General features: G+C 41.6%; 1 protein-coding gene and 1 non-coding gene across 8 annotated transcripts in view; one reads left to right on the top strand and one right to left on the bottom strand.

Annotated features, from left to right (window-relative positions):
* Positions 1-18944, bottom strand: part of OCLN (occludin) — a 59445-nt gene that overhangs the window by 1212 nt on the left and 39289 nt on the right. For all 7 annotated transcript variants that reach the window (XM_073993603.1, XM_005557097.4, XM_065546364.2 and 4 more), the window contains 4 exons: positions 18082-18227; positions 7921-8136; positions 4939-5110; positions 1462-1503 (listed from right to left, as the gene is read on the bottom strand). In XM_073993603.1, the coding sequence (XP_073849704.1) occupies positions 1462-1503; positions 4939-5110; positions 7921-8136; positions 18082-18227 (576 nt within the window). The remainder of the gene's footprint in view (positions 1-1461; positions 1504-4938; positions 5111-7920; positions 8137-18081; positions 18228-18944) is intronic.
* LOC123574295 (small nucleolar RNA U13) lies at positions 13929-14032 on the top strand. Its single transcript, XR_006699178.1, has one exon. It is a non-coding gene; the product is annotated as a small nucleolar RNA U13 (small nucleolar RNA).

The following is an 18944-nucleotide window of genomic DNA, read 5'->3' as shown; positions in this document are numbered from 1 at the left end:
AGCGCAGTGGTACAATTATAGCTCCCTGTAGCTCTGAACTCCTGGGTTCAAGGGATCCTTTTGCCTCAGTCTCCCTAGTAGCTAGGACTACAAGCACGTACCACAGCACCTGGATAAGTAATTTACAGAAATTTTAATATAATTTTTGTTAAGGTTTTAAGTCAATAGTGACTGACATGCCAAGTGTTAGCAACGATATAGGGCAATAGGAGTCTGTAGTGGTTGATGGGAAAGTAAACTGGTACAACTACTTTGGAAAGCCATTTGACAGTATCTACTAGCGCTGGATACACAAATGCCCATCACTTCTATGTTCAAACATTTACAAATATGTTTGAAGCTGTGATATTTTTAAATGCCAAAAATTGGGAACAACCCAAATGTTCATTAACAATAGAATGGATGAATAAAGTTGCGTTTTATATACAACACTACACAGCAATAAAAATTAATCAACCGGCCAGGCATGGTGGCTCATGCCTGTAATCCCAGCACTTTGGAAGGCCGAGGCAGGTGGATCACTTGAGGCCAGGAATTTGAGACCTGCCTGCCGAACATGGTGAAACCCCATCTCTACTAAAAATAGGAAAATTAGCCGGGTGTGGTAGTGCTTGCCTGTAATCTCAGCGGCTCGGGAGGCTGAGGCAGGAGAACTGCTTGAACCCAGGAGGCAAGAGGTTGCAGTGAGCTGAGATCATGCTACTGCACTCCAGCCTGGGTGACAGAGCGAGACTCCCTCTTAAAAAAAAAAAAAAAAATCAATGAACCATGGCTGGGAATGGTTGCTCATGCCTGTAATCCCAGCACTTTGGGAGGCCAAGGCAGGCGGATCACCTGATGTTGGGAGTTCAAGACCAGCCTGGCCAACATGGCAAAACTTTGTCTCTACTTGGTGTGTGCCTGCAATCCCAGCTAGGCTGCAGGAGAATTGCTTGAACCTGGGAGGCGGAGGTTGTAGTGAGCCAAGATTGCGCCACTGCACTCCATCCTGGGCAACAGAGCAAGACTCCGTCTAAAACAAAAAAATAGTAATGAACCATGAATGGACCCTTACAAACACAATACTGAGCAAAAGAAATCACACACAAAATACATACTGTATGGTTCCATTTATGTAATGTGCAAGAGAGACAAAACTCTATAATGTTAGAAGTGAGCATGGTGGACCCCTCTGCAGAGAGTGTAAACACTGGAAAGGAGTACAAGCATGGGGTGGGGAGGTACTGGGAAATACATTTCTTGATCTGCATACACAGGTATGTGGTCACACTGTGAAAATTCATCATGTTATACACTTTGATTTGTACACTTTATGTATACTTCAACTTTTACAAAATACATAAAATAAAAAATGAAAAACATGTAATAGAAAAGCTCTTCCTCCAGATGAGTAGGTATGGGAATTAAAAGAAAAAGAAGAGGAGGAAAGTTCTTCCTACAAGAACGATCTCGGATACTTACTCCCTTCACTTGCTTCAGTCTATTGTATTCATCAGCAGCAGCCTATTAATGAGAGACACAAACGAATATGTTTACTGGGGCATTTTATCTTTCAAAAGTAACATTCCTGATGTTATACTTTGGAGCTAAAAGTGACAGCTTATGACAAAAATATAAGCAATTAAAAGAACAAAGTCATAAAGCTCTTAAAACTCATGATCAGTAGGAAGGTCTGAAGGAATTCAGTGAATAGATATTTATGATACTGTATCTTTCACATTCCACTCACACAGGCAGGTAACTATCTGTTCTGCTACTTCTCATCTCTCCTCATGCCAGTCCCCATGCTACACTGACACCAGGAAGATCTTTTCAAACACAGCGCTGATCAGGTAATATCCCACTACAAAACTGGTCTGAGCTTCCCATTAACTTCTCTCTTCATCCAGTTTCCTACCTTTCCAGTCTCAGCACCCATCATCAGCAACTCCTTTAAAAACTGAAACATGTTAAATGCTTCAAGATTTTGATCATGTTTTCCTTATGGCTGAAATCATGCACCTCCCCGCACCCTTCTGTCTGGAAAATTCTTAATGATTCCCTCACTGTGAAGCCTCGAAAGACTTTATTTCTCCTATGAGCAGTTAAGTTATAGTGCTTTCTACACATGATAAAATACAGCATTAATCATATTGTCTAAATTGGTTAGATGTCAGTTTTTTTCTTAAAATATGAGCTCTTTGAGGGTGGGGACAGGATTTTATATATCTAACCTCAGCATTTCCACATCAAAGAGCAATAAGTGATCAATACATGTTCACTAAAGAAAGATCTATAACACCCTATAGAAACCATAAAAGAAATACATAAATCTAACTATACAAAGATGTGAATATATCAAAACTAAAAAGCAGATCACTTCAACTGAAAAATGGCAGAATATCTAATTTTTCAGGTGTAAGTGACATGTGCATCAAATGAGCCCTGTATTGTATCAGGAGGGGGACGCAATTAGTGCAATCTCTCTGGAGGGCAATTTTGCAACAGAAGTTTAAAGATACATACCCTCTGACTCTCAGCAATTTCACATTCTGGAATTAGTTTTAATTAGATAAGCAGGCTGGGCGCTGTGGCTCACACCTATAATTCCAGCGCTTTGGGAGGCTGAGGCAGGCAGATCACCTGAGGTCAGGAGTTCGAGACCAGCCTGACCAACATGGCAAAACCCCGTCTCTACTAAAAATACAAAAATTAGCCAGGTGTGGTGCTATATGCCTATAATCCCAGTTACTTGGGAGGCTGAGGCAGAAGAATCACTTGAACCTGGGAGGCGGAGGTTGCAGTGAGCCAAGATAGAGCCATTGCACTTCAGTGTGGGCGACAGAGCAAGACTCTGTCTCAAAAAAAAAAAAAAAACTAGATAAGCAGACAAGAGTACAAAAATGGAGAGGTTCACCAGTGCATACTGGTACTACTGGAGTAGGGGGAGACATACTTAAATGTCTATCCATAGAAAATGACTCTTAAATTATGATGCAACCATAAAATTGAAAGTTGTTTACCTAATTTTACACATAAAAAACTTAAAACTAAGTAGGTCTTTATTACTGATATAAAAAAAACTTGCTGTTAAGAAAAGCCAGAAATAAGCAGTGCAAGAAAGTTTTGTTTTGTTTTTTTTTTAAAGATAAAACACCACAATGATAAGAGTACATCAAAGGGACACAGGAAGCAACTGAAAGAGTTCCCAACGGTCAAAGTGAGAACAATTAGAGCTACAAAGTAAAGCAGCCTTGGATTATAACTCACAGTATAAAACAGATATCCATGAGTCCACAGTTACGTAAGTGATTGATCAATAAAGGAACAAATAAACAAGAAGAGACTAATCTCCCTCTAAAAGGTGGTGTAACTACATTAATTTCAGTACGTATACAAAATACAGTATGAAAAGGATGGATTTAAAAAAAAAACAAAACCCAGTAACTCTACATGGACAAATTCTATCTCAGCCAGGTGATCAAGGGAGGAAAAAAAAGATAACTATAAACTGTTGATTTAAAAGACAGGAAGAAAGTAAGTGGAACATGGAAGATGATAGATGATGTTTCCTTAGAGAAAGTTATATGTACCTCGGTGACTCCTGCTTGGAGAGATTGTTTTAACAACTAATATTTTGGTGATAAGGATTTCTTGATGGTAGGATTTAAGGTGATTTCTTTTTCTTTTTTTCTTTTTTTTTTTTTTTGAGATGGAGTCTTGCTCTGTCGCCCAGGCTGGAGTGCAATGGCGCAATCTCCACTCACTGCAATCTCTGCTTCCCGGGTTCACGCCATTCTTCTGCCTCAGCCTCTCATGTAGCTGGGACTACAGGTGCCCGCCACCACGCCCGGCTCATTTTTTTTTTTTAAATGTATTTTTAGTAGAGATGGGGTTTCACCGTGTTAGCCAGGATGGTCTCGATCTCCTGACCTCGTGATCCGCCCGTCTCGGCCTCCCAAAGTGCTGGGATTACAGGCGTTAGCCAACGTGCCTGGCCACGGTGATTTCTTTTTCTGTATACAATTCTGTGTTAAGTTCTTTTCTACAGAAAGGATGGCTTTATAAATAGGAAAGATAATAGGGCTATTTTATTATTATTATTATTATTATTATTTTTGAGATGGAGTCTCACTCTGTTGCCCAGGCTGGAGTGCAATGGCGCAATCTTGGCTCACTGCAACCTCCCCCATCCCAGGTTCAAGCAATTCTCCTGCCTCAGCCTCCCGAGTAGCTGGGATTACAGGTGTCCACCACCATGCCCTGCTATTTTTTGTATTTTTAGTAGAGACGGAGTTTCGCCATGTTGGCCACGCTTTTCTCAAACTCCTGACCTCAGGTGATCCACCCGCCTTGGCCTCCCAAAGTGTGGGGATTATAGCCGTGAAACCACCATGCCCAGCCTGGCTATTTTAAATAGGAAAGCATAGATGTACATAGAATAGTGCTTTGTAGGGGCTGGGCACGGTGGCTCATGCCTGAAATCCCAGCACTTTGGGAGGCTGAGGTGGGTGATCACAAGGTCAGGAGATCGAGACCATCCTGGCTAACACGGTGAAACCCCGTGTCTACTAAAAAAAGAATACAAAAAATTAGCCAGGCGTGGTGGTGGCAGGCACCTGTAGTCCAGCTACTCAGGAGGCTGGGGCAGGAGAATGGTGTCAACCCCGGAGGCGGAGCTTGAAGTGAGCCAAGATCGCGCCACTCCAGCCTGGTCGACAGAGCAAGACTCTGCCTCAAAAAAAAGGAATAGTGCTTTGAAATTCTTAACTATTATACATTAGTTCAGTCTTCTATTAGAAAAGAATTTCATCCAAAACCCAATCTCAACTATTCTTCAATGCAACTGCAGTTTGATAATTACTAGCACATTTTAATCAACATTAATATAAAGGATGCTGTACCTCCACAGATAAGATTCAAATTCTGCATAATATACAAATATTAGGTTGAATTTACCATGTACTCTTCACTTTCTTCTCTATAGTCATCCAATTCTTTATCCAAACGGGAGAGTTCTTTATTGATCTCATCAAGTTCTGATTGTAAGCTCTTGTATTCCTGTAGGCCAGTGTCAAAATTTCTCTTGTACAGTTGTCTTTGTTGATCTGAAGTGATAGGTGGATATTCCCTAAAAGGTGAGAGAAAATGACTACATATGTATCCTTAGCAGACATAAAATTCAATGCTCCTTTCTCAAAGATAATAAAGCTGGTGGGGTATGGAGAATGACATTTTCTTGTTTCCTTTTTGTTTCTTATGGGTAAAGAGAGAGAGAGTACAAATAGGTTCTATTAAGAGTGACTATATATTACTGCTCATTTTTTTAAAACTATGCCGACATAATTTGCAGAAATAATTTTGAAAATCATTTACAAAATTGAAGGTACAAGTCATAGGAACTCATTTATTCTCCATACACAGTATCAATAGTGGACTACTTATGTTTCAAGTTTTTCTTTCTTTTTTTTCTTTTTTTGAGACAAAGCCCGCTCTATCACCCAGGCTGGAGTGCAGTGGCACAATCTCGGCTCACTGCAACCTCTACTTCCCGGGTTCAAGCGATTTTCATCCCTCAGCCTCCATAGTAGCTGGGATTACAGGCAGCTGCCACCATGCCCAGCTAATTTTTGTATTTTAGTGGAGACGGGGTTTCACCATGTTGGCCAGGCTGGTCTCAAACTCCTGACCTCAGGTGATCCACCCACCTCAGCCTCCTGAAGTGCTGGGATTACAGGAGTAAGCCACCACGCCTGGCCTGTTTAAAGTCTTAAAACTGGAATTCTGGAACACAAAGTACGCTTTGATCACCACAGTGGCAGCACAGCTGACTGGAAGTGGCTGTTTCCTGCTACCACCCATAGTTTTCAGACTGGTTTATTTATTTTTTGCTCTTGTTTTTCCAAAGTGGAAATAGCTTATCTACTTCTTTCATAATAAAAATAGACATTAAAAATGTACATGTATAAAAACATGTGCTCATTATTAAAATAATCTGGCAATTCATTAAAGTATAAAGAAGAAAAACTGAAATTTTGTATCACATGTATCTCTCAATATGCCAGCTACTCCTTACATAGGAAGATGATGCCATCAACCCATAATCCATAGAGAAAATACTCTGAATCCTTTCACAGGACTGGAGTTTCACAATGATGTGGAATTTCAAATTTTAGATCTAACAATCTAGTATCTTCATTTTACAGAGGGGAGAAATTTAAATGATTTGATCCAAAGGGAAATAAGAATTCAGATTTTGAAAATTTTCATGCTGGGCACAGTAGCTCACACCTGTAATCCCAGCACTTTGGGAAGCCAAGGCGGGTGGATCACCTGAAGTCAGGAGTTTGAGACCAGCCCAGCCAACATAGTGAAACCTTGCCTCTATTAAAACCTCAAAAATTAGCCAGGCGTGGTGACACATGCCTGTAATCCCAGCTATTTGGGAGGCTGAGGTAGGAGGATTGCTTGAACCTGGGAGGTGGAGGTTGCAGTCAGCAGAGATTGTGCCACTGCACTCCAGCCTCGGCAACAGAGTGAGACTCTTATCTCAAAAAAAAAAAAAAAAAAGTTTTCAGTTAAATCTTCTGGATACAGGTTAGGTGAATATTTTACAGATAGATAGCTAAGCCAGGCCAAAAACTCTTGAGGGGAGAGGGGAAGATAAAGTATCAGAATCATCAGTGAATAGGGGATCTCAAGCTACCCATGCCCCGCCTATCCTTCCTCACTCTCTGAGAAGCAATGTTTTGATTACCATTCACATTGCAAATGTTTCTGATGTGTGTCTTAGTCCTCAGAATACTTGGGCATAGGAAGGCTACACATCATAAACAAATACATTTGGTGATGGTGAGTGGACTGTAACAAAACTACGGACACACAAAGAAACTTAACCACAACTGTGGCTGAATACTAAATTGTTACCTCAATTGTTTATGAAACTCTTTGGATTAAACTTTAAAAGAAACTCTGGTCTTATCATTTTAAGCTTAACTTAAAAAATAATTGCCAGCCAGGCGTGGTGCCTCACACCTGTAATCCCAGCACTTTGGGAGGCTGAGGCGGGCGGATCATCTGAGGTCAAGATTTTCAAGATCAGCCTGGCCAACACGGTGAAACTCGTCTCTACTAAAAATACAATTAGCCAGGCATGGTGGTGGGCGCCTGTAATCCCAGCTACTTGGGAGGCTGAAGCAGGAATCGCTTGAACCCGGAAGGCAGAGGTTGCAGCCAGCCGAGATCATGCCATTGCACTCTAGCCTGGGTGACAGAGCAAGACTCCGTCTCAAAAAAAAAAAAAAGTAATGCCAAAGGAAAACCATAGCACTGGTCTGGGAATTTTATAATCAGTAAAACAAAGTTCCTCTATACCTGGATTTTATTTATTTGAAAGGCCTTTCTTTGGTTGTTTTTTGAGACAGGGTCTAGCTCTATCGCCCAGCCTGGGGTGCAATGGTGCAATTAAAGCTCACTGCAGCCTTGAACTCCTGGGCTTAAGCAATCCTCCTGCCTCAGCCTCAGCCTCAGCCTCCTGAGTAGCTGGAACTACAGGCCCATACTACTATGCCTGGCTGGTCTTGAATTCTTAGCCTTTGCCTCCCAAAGTGCTGGGAGACCTTTCTTGCGTGACTATTGGTATAAGTAAGAGCACTGGTGAAGTTCACCAGCCACGCTGTGGAAAGTTCAAAGTGCTTACTGCCAAAGTTCAAAGACATGGTTACTGCCAAACATTCTCTCCACTTCAATCTTTATCACAAAAGGGTGCTAAGGAAAAAACCAACCAACACCACACAAAAAACTGTCTCCAGTCCTGGCTGGCAAAGAATGAAATTACACCAGTGACCTCAATTTGGGAGGCAACAACTCCGACACCTGGTTGGTCTCCTTTAATCATCAGAAGGTGCACGTGGCCCAGGAAAAGGAGAGCTGAGTCGGTACCTGATCCAGTCCTCCTCCAGCTCATCACAGGACTCGCCGCCAGTTGTGTAGTCTGTTTCATAGTGATCTTGCTCTGTTCTCTTTGACTTTCCTGCTCTTCCCTTTGCAGAAGTCCTTTTTGAAGGTGTCTCAAAGTTACCACTGCTGCTGTAACGAGGCTGCCTGAAGTCATCCACAGGCGAAGTCACTGGAAGCTCCTGAACCACTTCAGGAACCCTAATAAAAACAGGCATCATTGTTCAGTACACTACAGCCCTTTGCCAGTGCACTGTAATCACAGAGTGCAGCCATAATAAACACCAGGAGACATCTGCACACAGGTGCACTCAAGCAAGGACTTCAGACAATTGAAGTCTTGAATTGCTTGAACTTCAGTTCAAGTAATCCACCTGCCTCAACACTAGCACTGAGCAGATGCCTCATTTTCTGCACGCAATTTGACAGCAGTTCAGAGTCCTCTAATACACACAAGTAGTAGGTTCCAATTTAAAGGGGAGTAGCCATTTTTATACCTTCTAAGTACAATGGATCTCAGATTTCATTTTAAAAAGTTCAGGCTGATCTATAAGAGGTGTTTACTTGACCTGTGCCAGGGACTTACTCTACAAATGCTGTCGGGAAAATAATGATCATTCTTTTCTACAGGCTCTTCTGGTTCCCTGGAATACTGCGTGGGGAAGAATGCACATATGCTCTTTGTAATATTAATCTTATACTACCATGTAGCAATTATCATATTAAGATAAAATCTTGCAAAATAAACTAAATATCTAAACTAAAAAACTAAAAAGCTTTACATTACAATAAATTAAAGAGTTCCCTTTAGGATTCTTTTTAAAATTGCTGTTAATCCTGAAGTCATGTAGAATGAATAGAAGTGTTACCATTACACACTTATTATTTTTTCTAATACAATTAAAGTTGCATCACAATTGCACATTTATAGTGTTTCAGACATAAACATGAAAATAACCCTAACTGAGGAATAAAATACCAAAGTTGAAAGTGGGAACTACTTCTGAGTAAAAGAAATACGAAGTTTCATTTTCTTGTAGAAAAGGGCAAGAACAGAAATGCTTCTCACTCTCTGAGAAGCAATGTTTTGATTACCATTCACACTGCAAATGTTTCTGATGTGTGCTTAGTCCTCAGAATACTTGGGCATAGGAAGGCTACACATCATAAACAAATACAAAGAATGGGCCTAAGACTTTCCAAGCATCAGCCTTGCCATTCCAGTCAACTATTTAAAACGTCTGAAGAGTTTCTTTTTGCTGCCAATTTACATAAACTATCATACTAAGCTTTATCTTCCAGGTTTAGTCCCTTTTCTAGGTGATCCACATGTGCTTTGCTCTAACTGTTGTCAGAGTCTTAGATTTGTAAGCATACAATTTCTTGCAGACTCTAAACTTTGGGGTATGTGTGTGTAGATGCAGGTGGGGGTGGTATTTATTTCTTCTTTCAAGATTTATGGCCGAGGGCGGTGGCTCACACCTGTAATCCCAGCACTTTGGGAGGCCAAGGTGGGCAAATCCTTTGAGGCCCCAGGAGTTCAAGATCAGCCTGGCCAATATGGTGAAACCACATCTCTACAAAAAATACAAAAATTAGCCGTGCATTGTGGCGAGCATCTGTAATCCCAGCTACTCGGGAGGCTGAGGCAGAAGAATTGCTTGAACCCAGGAGGCAGAGAGTGCAGTGAGCTGAGATCGCACCACTGCACTCCACCCTGGGTAAAAGCATGAGATTCTGTCTCAAAAAAAAAAAAAAAAAAAATGTATTCAGGTAATATGGCTTTGTGTGCTATGCTAATGTTACTTCTAATGGAGGGAAAATGTGACTTTCTCCATGAGTCAATGATTAACAAGTTCCTAGACACTCTGCCAAAACTGCCAAGTACTATGCTTCTTCTTCGAGGTAGCAAAACAAAACCTTTAGAACGCAGTGGATTTATTTTAGGGGTAAGGCCAAAGAGGGAGGAAACTAAAGGGCAAAAGAAATTACAAAAAAACATAAAAAGTAAAACATCGAAGTAGGCCTCCTGCCAGAATTTTTATATTCTTGATGTATCTTTACCTTCGAAGTTTTCCTCCCCTCCTCCTACACCCCTTTAAAATATTAACATACTTGATCTAGCATGAAAGCTAAAAGCAAAATGTTTCACAAGAAAAGTACTGACTACAGGTGTGAGCAACACCACACTGGGCTAATTTTTAATTTTTTTTGTAGAGACAAGGTCTCACTCTGTTGCCCGGGCTGGGCCCTCCACATTTCCCGAGCTGCATTGATCTTTTCAGCCCAGCATGAAGTTTCCTTTCCCAAAGCTTACATAGCAAAAAGGTTCTGATTGGCCCTTTTCAGGTCACTGTCATCCTTGAAGCCAGGAGAATGTTCTCTGATTAGTAAGACTTAGATATGCCTCCCAATAATGGTGGCAGCTCTAAAATACACAGTGTATAACAAACTTCATTCTAATAGTCATGGCATTGTTGATCATAGGTTGTTTCTCTGCTGTCACTGATTCCGTGTGTAATCAGAAAAGGATTCTTATACATATGTTTTCAATTCAGTAATTGTCCTTAACACCTGACATGCATAGAGTACTGAGCCAGGTGACCCTGGGAAGACCAGGTCCATGTTCTCACGGAGGCTGCAAAACAGGGGTGGAGGAAAGTGCACAACTCCACTGAGATCAGGGCAAGGTAGGAGCAATAAAGGCAGCATGAAGGAGTGTGTGTGAGAATGAAACAAATGACTGAAGAATAAAAACAAGCCGGCCAGGTGCGGCAGCTCACACCTGTAATCCAGCACTTTGGGAGGCCTCGGCAGGGGGATCACTTGAGGTCAGGAGTTTGAGACCAGTCTGGCTAACATGGTGAAACCCTCGTCTCTACTAAAAATACAAAAATTAGCTGGGCATGGTGGTGCACGCCTGTGATCCCAGCTACTCGGGAGGTTGAGGTGGGAGGATCACTTGAACCTGGGAGGCGGAGGTTGCAATGAGCCAAGATTGTGCCAAGCCTCCAGCCTGGGTGACACAGCAAGACTCCATTTCAAAAAAACCACCACCAACAAAAACCCAGGCGTGGCTGCATGCACATGTAGTATTAGCTACTCAGGAGGCTGAGGCAGAAGGATCACTGAGTGCAGTAATTTGAGAATTCAGTGAGCTATGATCACACCACTGGACTCCAGCCTGTGTGAAACAGTGAGACTCTATCTCTGAAAAGTAAAAACAAATAAATAAATAAATGTAGATGGCTATGCTGTCACAACAGAAGCTGAACTGAGAATAAAGCCAACATACCGACAGATGAAAGCATATAAGAGCCCTGCTATCTTCTGAATCCCTCGATTATGCCATGACTGAAGCTAGAGACATCCTTGGGCCTCATGTGACTCAGATAATTCCTCCTTTTGCTTAAGCTACTTTTTTCTTCATGATTTTTTAAAAAATTGAGACAGGGGTCTCCCTATGTTGCCCAGGCTAGTCTCGAAATCTTGGCCTCAAGCAATCTTCCCACCTCATTGGCCTCCCAAAGTGCTGGGATTATCAGCCTGAACCACCATGCCCTGTCTTAAACTCGTTTAAACTGGGCCTCTGTAATTCCTCTAACTTGCATAAAAGTCCTAACATCATCCTACCAGCCTATTGCTACCAAACAATAGTCTCATTTGGCAATGCAAGGAGTCAGTATTTGAAAGTTTTGCATTGCAGCAACATTCAACTTCCTTGATTTATGAAGGCTAATTCAACCTGGGTGTGGACAGGATAATAGACAGTGTACCTAATAGGGCTCTCCCAAGTTCGTTTAGTAAGTTTGGAGAGGCAACCATCTTCAGCTAAATTCTGGTGTGCCCTGATGCAGGATTAATTCTCATAGCCAACTGCCTTAAAATTCTAAGGTATAGGACATTATAAGCAAAAGGAACCAGATATGAGAGTAAATTGCATGATTCCATTTTATATAAGTTCACTAACAGATGGTGACAGACATCAAAATAGCGGTTACCTTGGCATGGGTGTGGGTGGGTATTGATGGAGAAAGGGCACATGAGGACCTTATGTGGGGCTCAAAATGTATCTTGGTGGTGGGAGTTAAGTTCATATATGGGAAAACTCATCAAGTTGTATACTCAAGATTAGTGCTCTTTTTATGGAATGTACATTATGCGTTGGGAGAAAAAAACATCTTAATACTGAGTTACCTCATCCTTAGCATGGATGGATGGATGGACGCAATGTTCTCCATCTAATTCCTTCTCTATCCACTAGAGTGGTGAGGAAGAGACGTGCTCATGGGTTACTAAGCACTTGCGAGAATGCCTTAGGAAAGACAGGCTATGACTTATGTCTTCTTATTCCCATTCAAGTGGATGTCCTCTGAATGCTCTACAGCACTCAGTACTCTACTGTGAATAACACTTGACAATTTCTGTTGCCCCCCAGAAGCTGTAAAATACTTCCATCATTACCATGCTCTGGGGCAGATGCTGTGCATTTGTATCTCTTAGTACCACTCCCATTCACCCATTCATCTGGGTTCTAAAATGAAGCATCATGTTTGCATTTTCCAGACTTTCAAAAAAAATTCCGGGGCATAAGTTCAGAGTAGAAACTAGTACAACCCTTATGAAATAAAATTTTTACATCTATCAAAATGAAAAAATGCACACTTATTTTAGCTCAGCAATTCTGCTTGTAGTATTTATCCTCCAGATACGTTCACATATGTATAAAGTGATAAATGTATAAGGTTATTCCTTAGAGTGAGTGGTCTGTAATAACAAAACATTGGGGGAAGTGTGCATCATATAGAATTAATACATTAAGTATACCAGCCGGGTGCGGTGGCTCACACCTGTAATCCCAGCATTTTGGAAGGCTGAGGCGGGCGGATCACCTGAGGTCAGGAGTTCAAGACCTGCCTGGCCAATATGACAAAACCCCATCTCTACTAAAAATTAGCCGGGCGTGGTAGCAGATGCCTGTAATCCCAGCTACTCGGAAGGCTAAGGCAGGAGAATCACTTGAACCTGGGAGGCAGAGGTTGCAGTGAGCCGAGATCACACCACTGCACTCCAGCCTAGGCAACAGAGTGAGACTCTGCCTCAAAAAATAGTAATTAAATAAAGTATACCTATTTGATAGAATATTATACGGCTATAAAACAGAACAGTGCTTCTTCTTGGTTATAATTTAAAAAATAAAACAGAATCAGTCAACTCATTGTATACTGCTATGGACAATATCCAAGATAAAATATATTGCTAATGATACTTTTGATATGCTAATATTTTCTGTCTCTTTGTTTCGAAACAGGGTCTCGCTCTGTCACCCAGACTGAAGTGAAGTCGCACGGTCTTGGCTCACTGCAGGCTCGACCTCCTGGGCTCAATCAATCCTCTCACCTCAGCCTCCCAATAGCTAGGACTAGAGAGGCATGTGCCACCAGAGGGGCATGTGCCACCATACCTGGCAAATCTTTATTTTTTTTGTAGAGAGGGGGTTTAGCAATAATGCCCAGGGTGTTCTCGAACCCCTAGGCTCAAGCAATCAACCCACCTCAGCCTCCCCAAGTGCTAGAATTACAGGCATGAGCCACTGTGCCCAGCTCTGGTATTTTAGTATTTTAACGGGGGTGGGGGTGGGGGAAATCAATGTACTTTGGCCAGGATCTTTATGTTTTAAAATCTCAGGAGAAATATAAAAGAAAGTGATGACATTAGTTGCCTCTGGGGAGAGGAACTAGGTAGCTGATACCTTTTGTCCCTTTTAAATTTTACACTACCTAAGGTATTCAAGAATAAGAAAGATTAATATTTAAGGAATAAGATTTTCAAATTAATTTCATATGAATTTGTGAAACTACCCTGGTTTTCGTGAAAAGGGACAACACCTGGGAATGCTGTGTAAGCATGCAGGCCTCACAATTTAGAGGCACAGCTGGTGCCAAGATGCAGTATAGGCAGACATTTTGCATGTATGAAAGTTCTACAAATCGGTCCTTTTATAGTTCATGAGCACAATGACTGGGTGTTCACACGCATGTGTGAAATGTGCCACCCTCAAACCTTGTTACAATATTGGCATATTACCCGTGTGACATAAAAAAGAAGAGAAAAAAAAAAAAAGCTCTGCAAATCATAGCTTAAAATTTTTAGAGGTTGAGGCAGGAGGATCACTTAAGGCCAGGAGTTCAAGACTATCCTGGGCAACAAAACAAGACCCCTTCTCTACAAAAATAAAAATAAAAAATTAGCCAGGCATAGTGGTATACACATGTGGTCCTGGCTAAAGTGAGCTATGAGGCAAGAGGACGGCTTGAGCCCACGAGTTCAAGGCCACAGTGAGCTATGATCACACCACTGCACTATAGGTCTGGGCGACAGAGTGAAACAGCGTCTCAAACAAATGATGAAAAAAAAACTTAGAAGGACTGCATCTCTCTTGTGTACCCTTGTCCCTAACAGTCTCAAGTGCTTTAGTTTTTGTTAAAATCCAAAGACACAGAGAAAAAGTGCTTTCTCCAAATCATTCACAATTGAAATCAACAGCAAGATCAAGTCTGAATACCAAAACAACTATGCACTCAGAGTAAATCTCATACATCATGGGCCACTAATCACGAGTCGGGCGTTGTGGATGAAACTTCAAAGTAGGCAAGGTGCGGTGGCTCACGCCTGTAATGCCCACTTTGGGAGGCCAAGACTGGTAGATCACCTGAAGTCAGGAGTTCGAGACCAACCTGGCCAACATGGTGAAACCCCGGCTCTACTAAAAATACAAAAATTAGCCAGGCGTGGTGGCTACTAGGAGGAGGCTGAGGCAGGATAATCATTTGAACCCAGGAGGCAGAGGTTGCAGTGAACCAAGATCGAACCACCGTACTCCAGCCCGGGCAACAGAGTGAGACTCAGTCTCAAAAAAACAAAAAAACAAACAAAAAAAACTTCGAAGTAACAAAAAAGTTATTTCCAGTAGATACACTTTTAACATAGACATTCCAACTAGCTGAAAGGAAGTTTTTTGGGCTTTTTCAGCCTCCAAAGGAACCTGGAGTTCTAGAATTACAGTCACAAAGTCAAAAGGGCATTTTAGTCAATGATGGACTAATAAAAGTACACGGCAAATGCAATTACATACAGTATATAATACTTGACAATAAACGACTATGCTACCGGTTTATGTATTTACACTATATTTTTTATTATTAGATTCCTTCAACTTATTAAAAAAAAAGAGTTGAAAGAGAAAAAGAAGTTAAAAGAGGTTCAGACAGGTGCTTCAGGAGGTATTCTAGAAGAAGGCACTGTTACCACTGAAGATGACAGCTCTGGGTATGTTATTGGCCCTGATAACCTTCCACTGCAACGAGACGTGGAAATGGAAGACAGTGATATTAATGTAGGCCTAGGCAAATGTGTATATTTGAATCTTAGCTTTGGGTTTGTGTGTGTGTGTTTTTGTTTGTTGTTTGTTTGTTTTGAGATAGGGTCTCTGTTGCCCAAGCTGGAGGGCAGTGGTGCAATCACAGCTCACTGCAGCCTTCCAAAGTGGTGGGATTACAGGCATGAGCCACTGCACCCAGTCTGTATCTTAGTTTTTAACAAAAAAGCGTAGAAACTAAAATAAAATTTACATGGTAAAAATAGAAAACAGCACTTTGGGAGGCCAAAGTGGGAGGATCACTTTAGGTCTTTTCTAGAGAGTCTAAGAACAGCCTGGTGGCAAGGCATGGTGGCTCATGGCTGTAATCCCAGCACTTTGGGAAGCCGAGGCAGGCAGATCGCTTGAGCCCAGGAGTTCAAGACCAGCCTGGGCAACATAGCGAGACCCTGTCTCTACAAAAAAATAGAAAAAAAATTAGCTGGGCATGGTGGAGCACATGTGTAGTCCCAGCTACTGAGGTGACTAAAGTGGGAGGATCGCTTGAGCCTGGGAGGTCAACGCTACGGTGAGCTGTGATCACAGCACTGCACCCCAGCCTGGGTGACAGATCGAGACCATGTCTCTACCAAAAAAACAAAACAAAACAAAACAAAAAACCAAAACCAAAAACAACAACAAATCTTATAGAGTAAGGCAATTATTCCTCTATATCTATACAATGTAAGTACGGGTTTTTTGGCTTTTCTTTTTTTTTTTTTTCTCCTGTCTCACTATATTACCCAGGCTGGATTTGAGCTCCTGGGCTCAAGTGTGATCCCTCCCACCTCAGCCTCCCAATTAGCTGGGACTGCTGGTGTGCACCACTGTGCCAGGCTTTGTGATTGTGTTTTTCGTTGTTGTTCTTTTTTTGAATTTTTTTAAAACAGAGTTTCACTCTGTCACCCACGCTGGAGTGCACTGGTGCAATCTCAGCTCACTGCAACCTCCACCTCCCAGGTTCAAGCAATTCTCCTGCCTCAGCCTCCTGAGTAGCTGGGATTACAGGTACGCACTACCATGCCTGGCTAATTTTTGTATTTTTAGTAGACGGGGATTCACCATTTTGACCAGGCTAGTCTCGAACTCCTGACCTCGGGTGATGCGTCCACACTGGCCTCCCAAAGTGTGGGGACTATGGGCGTGAGCCAGTGCACCCAGCCATGTGATTGTGTTTTAAGTGCTATTACAAAAGAGTCAAAAAAAGTAAAGTTATAGAAAGCTAAGATTATAGAAGAAAGAAAAATGTTTAGTAAAGTTAGCATAGCCTAAGTATAGTGTTATAAAGTGTACAGTAATGTCCTAGCCCTTCATATTCACTCACCACTTACTCCCTGACTCACCCCGAGCAACTTCTAGTCCTGCAAGCTCCATTCATGGTAAGTTCCTTACAAAGATGTACCATTTATTTATTTATTTATTTATTTATTTATTTATTTATTTATTTTAGATGGAGCTTCGCTCTTGTTGCCCAGGCTGGAGTGCAATGGCACGACCTCCGCTCACCGCAACCTCCGCCTCCCGGGTTCAAGTGATTCTCCTGCTGCAGCCTTCCTGAGTAGCTGGGATTACAGGCATACGCCACCATGCCCGGCTAATTTTGTATTTTTAGTAGAGATGGGGTTTCTCCATGTTGGTCAGGCTGGTCTTGAACTCCTGACCTCAGGTGATCCGCCTGTCTCGGCTTCCCCAAGTGCTGGGATTATAGGCGTGAGCCACTGCACCCAGCCAAGATGTACCATTTTTGATCTTTTATATTTACTGTAACTTTTTTGTGTTTAGATATACAAATACCACTGTATTACCTCTGCCTAGAGTATTTGGTATATTAACATGCTGTCTGCATTTGTAGCGTAGGAGCAAGAAGCTATACCACATAAGCGGGCTACCCATCTGGGCTATCCATCACAGTGTTAAGTACACTGTGATGTTCACTCAAGGATGAAATTGCCTAAAGACACGCTTCTCTGTATTCCCATCGTTAAACAATGCATGACTATATATGTAAAAATACCGATTTTATCATCCTTAGGCAAAAATTACATCCCCGTCCATACCAATTACCTCCAATATTCTTCTCTCACTAGTCATTAGGTGGAATTAGAATTGGGCTTTAGGGTAAGTGTTTCCACCACAGAGATATCATTTCAATAATCATATGGCACCTACCCTAGGCCAGACGTTCACTGAAGTTTCACATCTCCCAACAATACTGAGGACCTAGCACAGCAAATGAAATACCACAATTCCTGGATTCAAATGAAGTCTTCCAGTTTAACAGAAATGTATGTGGACAGGGTTGATTAATGTGCAGTGTCCTCCTTCTGTTTATGAGATCCAACAATTACAGGCAAAAGGAGAGGCTGAGCACAGCACTGACCTCTGCTTAGTCACTTCCTCTCACCCTCACCTAAACTTCAAAACCAGAAATAGCAGAACCACATTCCTAGAGTGAAAGAACCCAACCCAGCCTTTCAATTAAACAAGCAAGTGAAAAGAAGCATTTTCAACTTAGAAGGGAAAGAGAACCCCACCCTCCTCAACCTGGTCTTCTAAGTGGCCGTAGGCCTCTCTACCAACAAAGCAAAGATTGTTGTAATACCAAGATCCAGATCCAGCTTTTGTGTGCACTGCTGGATACTTTTTTAAGCAGAAAGGTACAAAAACCAATTATGTGCAAATATTCATTTTTACACTCAGTCTGTCAAACTAAGAGAGACGCTACTTACGGTGTGGATTTATAGGAAGACTCTGGATAAAACCGCTTGTCATTCACTTTGCCGTTGGAAGAGTATGCCATGGGACTGTCAACTCTTTCCGCATAGTCAGATGGGGGTGGAGGCACGTCCTGTGTGCCTGCAGACACATTTTTAACCTTAAAAAACCCCAAGAGATAGTTATTATTTATCTTGTAATGAAAAGGGGGCATACACTGAAGAAAATTATCTTATATGCATTATCTAGTATTTATGTGGCCCATTAATGCTATTAATGCTAATTTAAAAAAGGCAATCATTACAGGTTAATAGTCAAATCCACTTTTTAATAGACATATAAATAGTGCTACCACTAGTTGAAACAAGTATATTACCAAGAAGAAAAATCTGATCACCTCGTTCTCATTCTAATGTGATTAGGTTTAATAATTATCCATGGCAATTTCCCACCTCCATATTAGGAAGACTGGTCTCATTACCTCACACCCACATTAGAAAGACCATTCTCATTTAACCTAAGCCAGGTCCGGGTTAGGAGAATTTTCATTTCTAACAAGCTCTCAGGTAATGCTATGTTGCTGTCTGTGCACCACACTTGGAAAAGCACTAATCTAGAACAAAGTACACTGGTGGTTCTTAATCCATTCATCTCTCAACGTGGAATGTTAAAACCACAGAAGAAATCAAGCAGTTCAAGCTGACTTCTGCTCTTTTAATAAGAGATTTGTTTATTCTCCCTTAATGTAGGTTCTTAATGGCTCTATTACTAATAGCCTACGCAATATATCTCACAACATCAGTGCCTTCCCTTTCCACTTTCCTTATTTCATTGTGATGTGTAAGTGAATTCATCCTACAGAAGTAACATGCATTAG

The sequence above is a fragment of the Macaca fascicularis genome, chromosome 6 (assembly GCF_037993035.2).
Source record: "Macaca fascicularis isolate 582-1 chromosome 6, T2T-MFA8v1.1".
NCBI lineage: Eukaryota > Metazoa > Chordata > Mammalia > Primates > Cercopithecidae > Macaca > Macaca fascicularis.
This window is presented reverse-complemented; position numbering and strand designations above follow the sequence as displayed.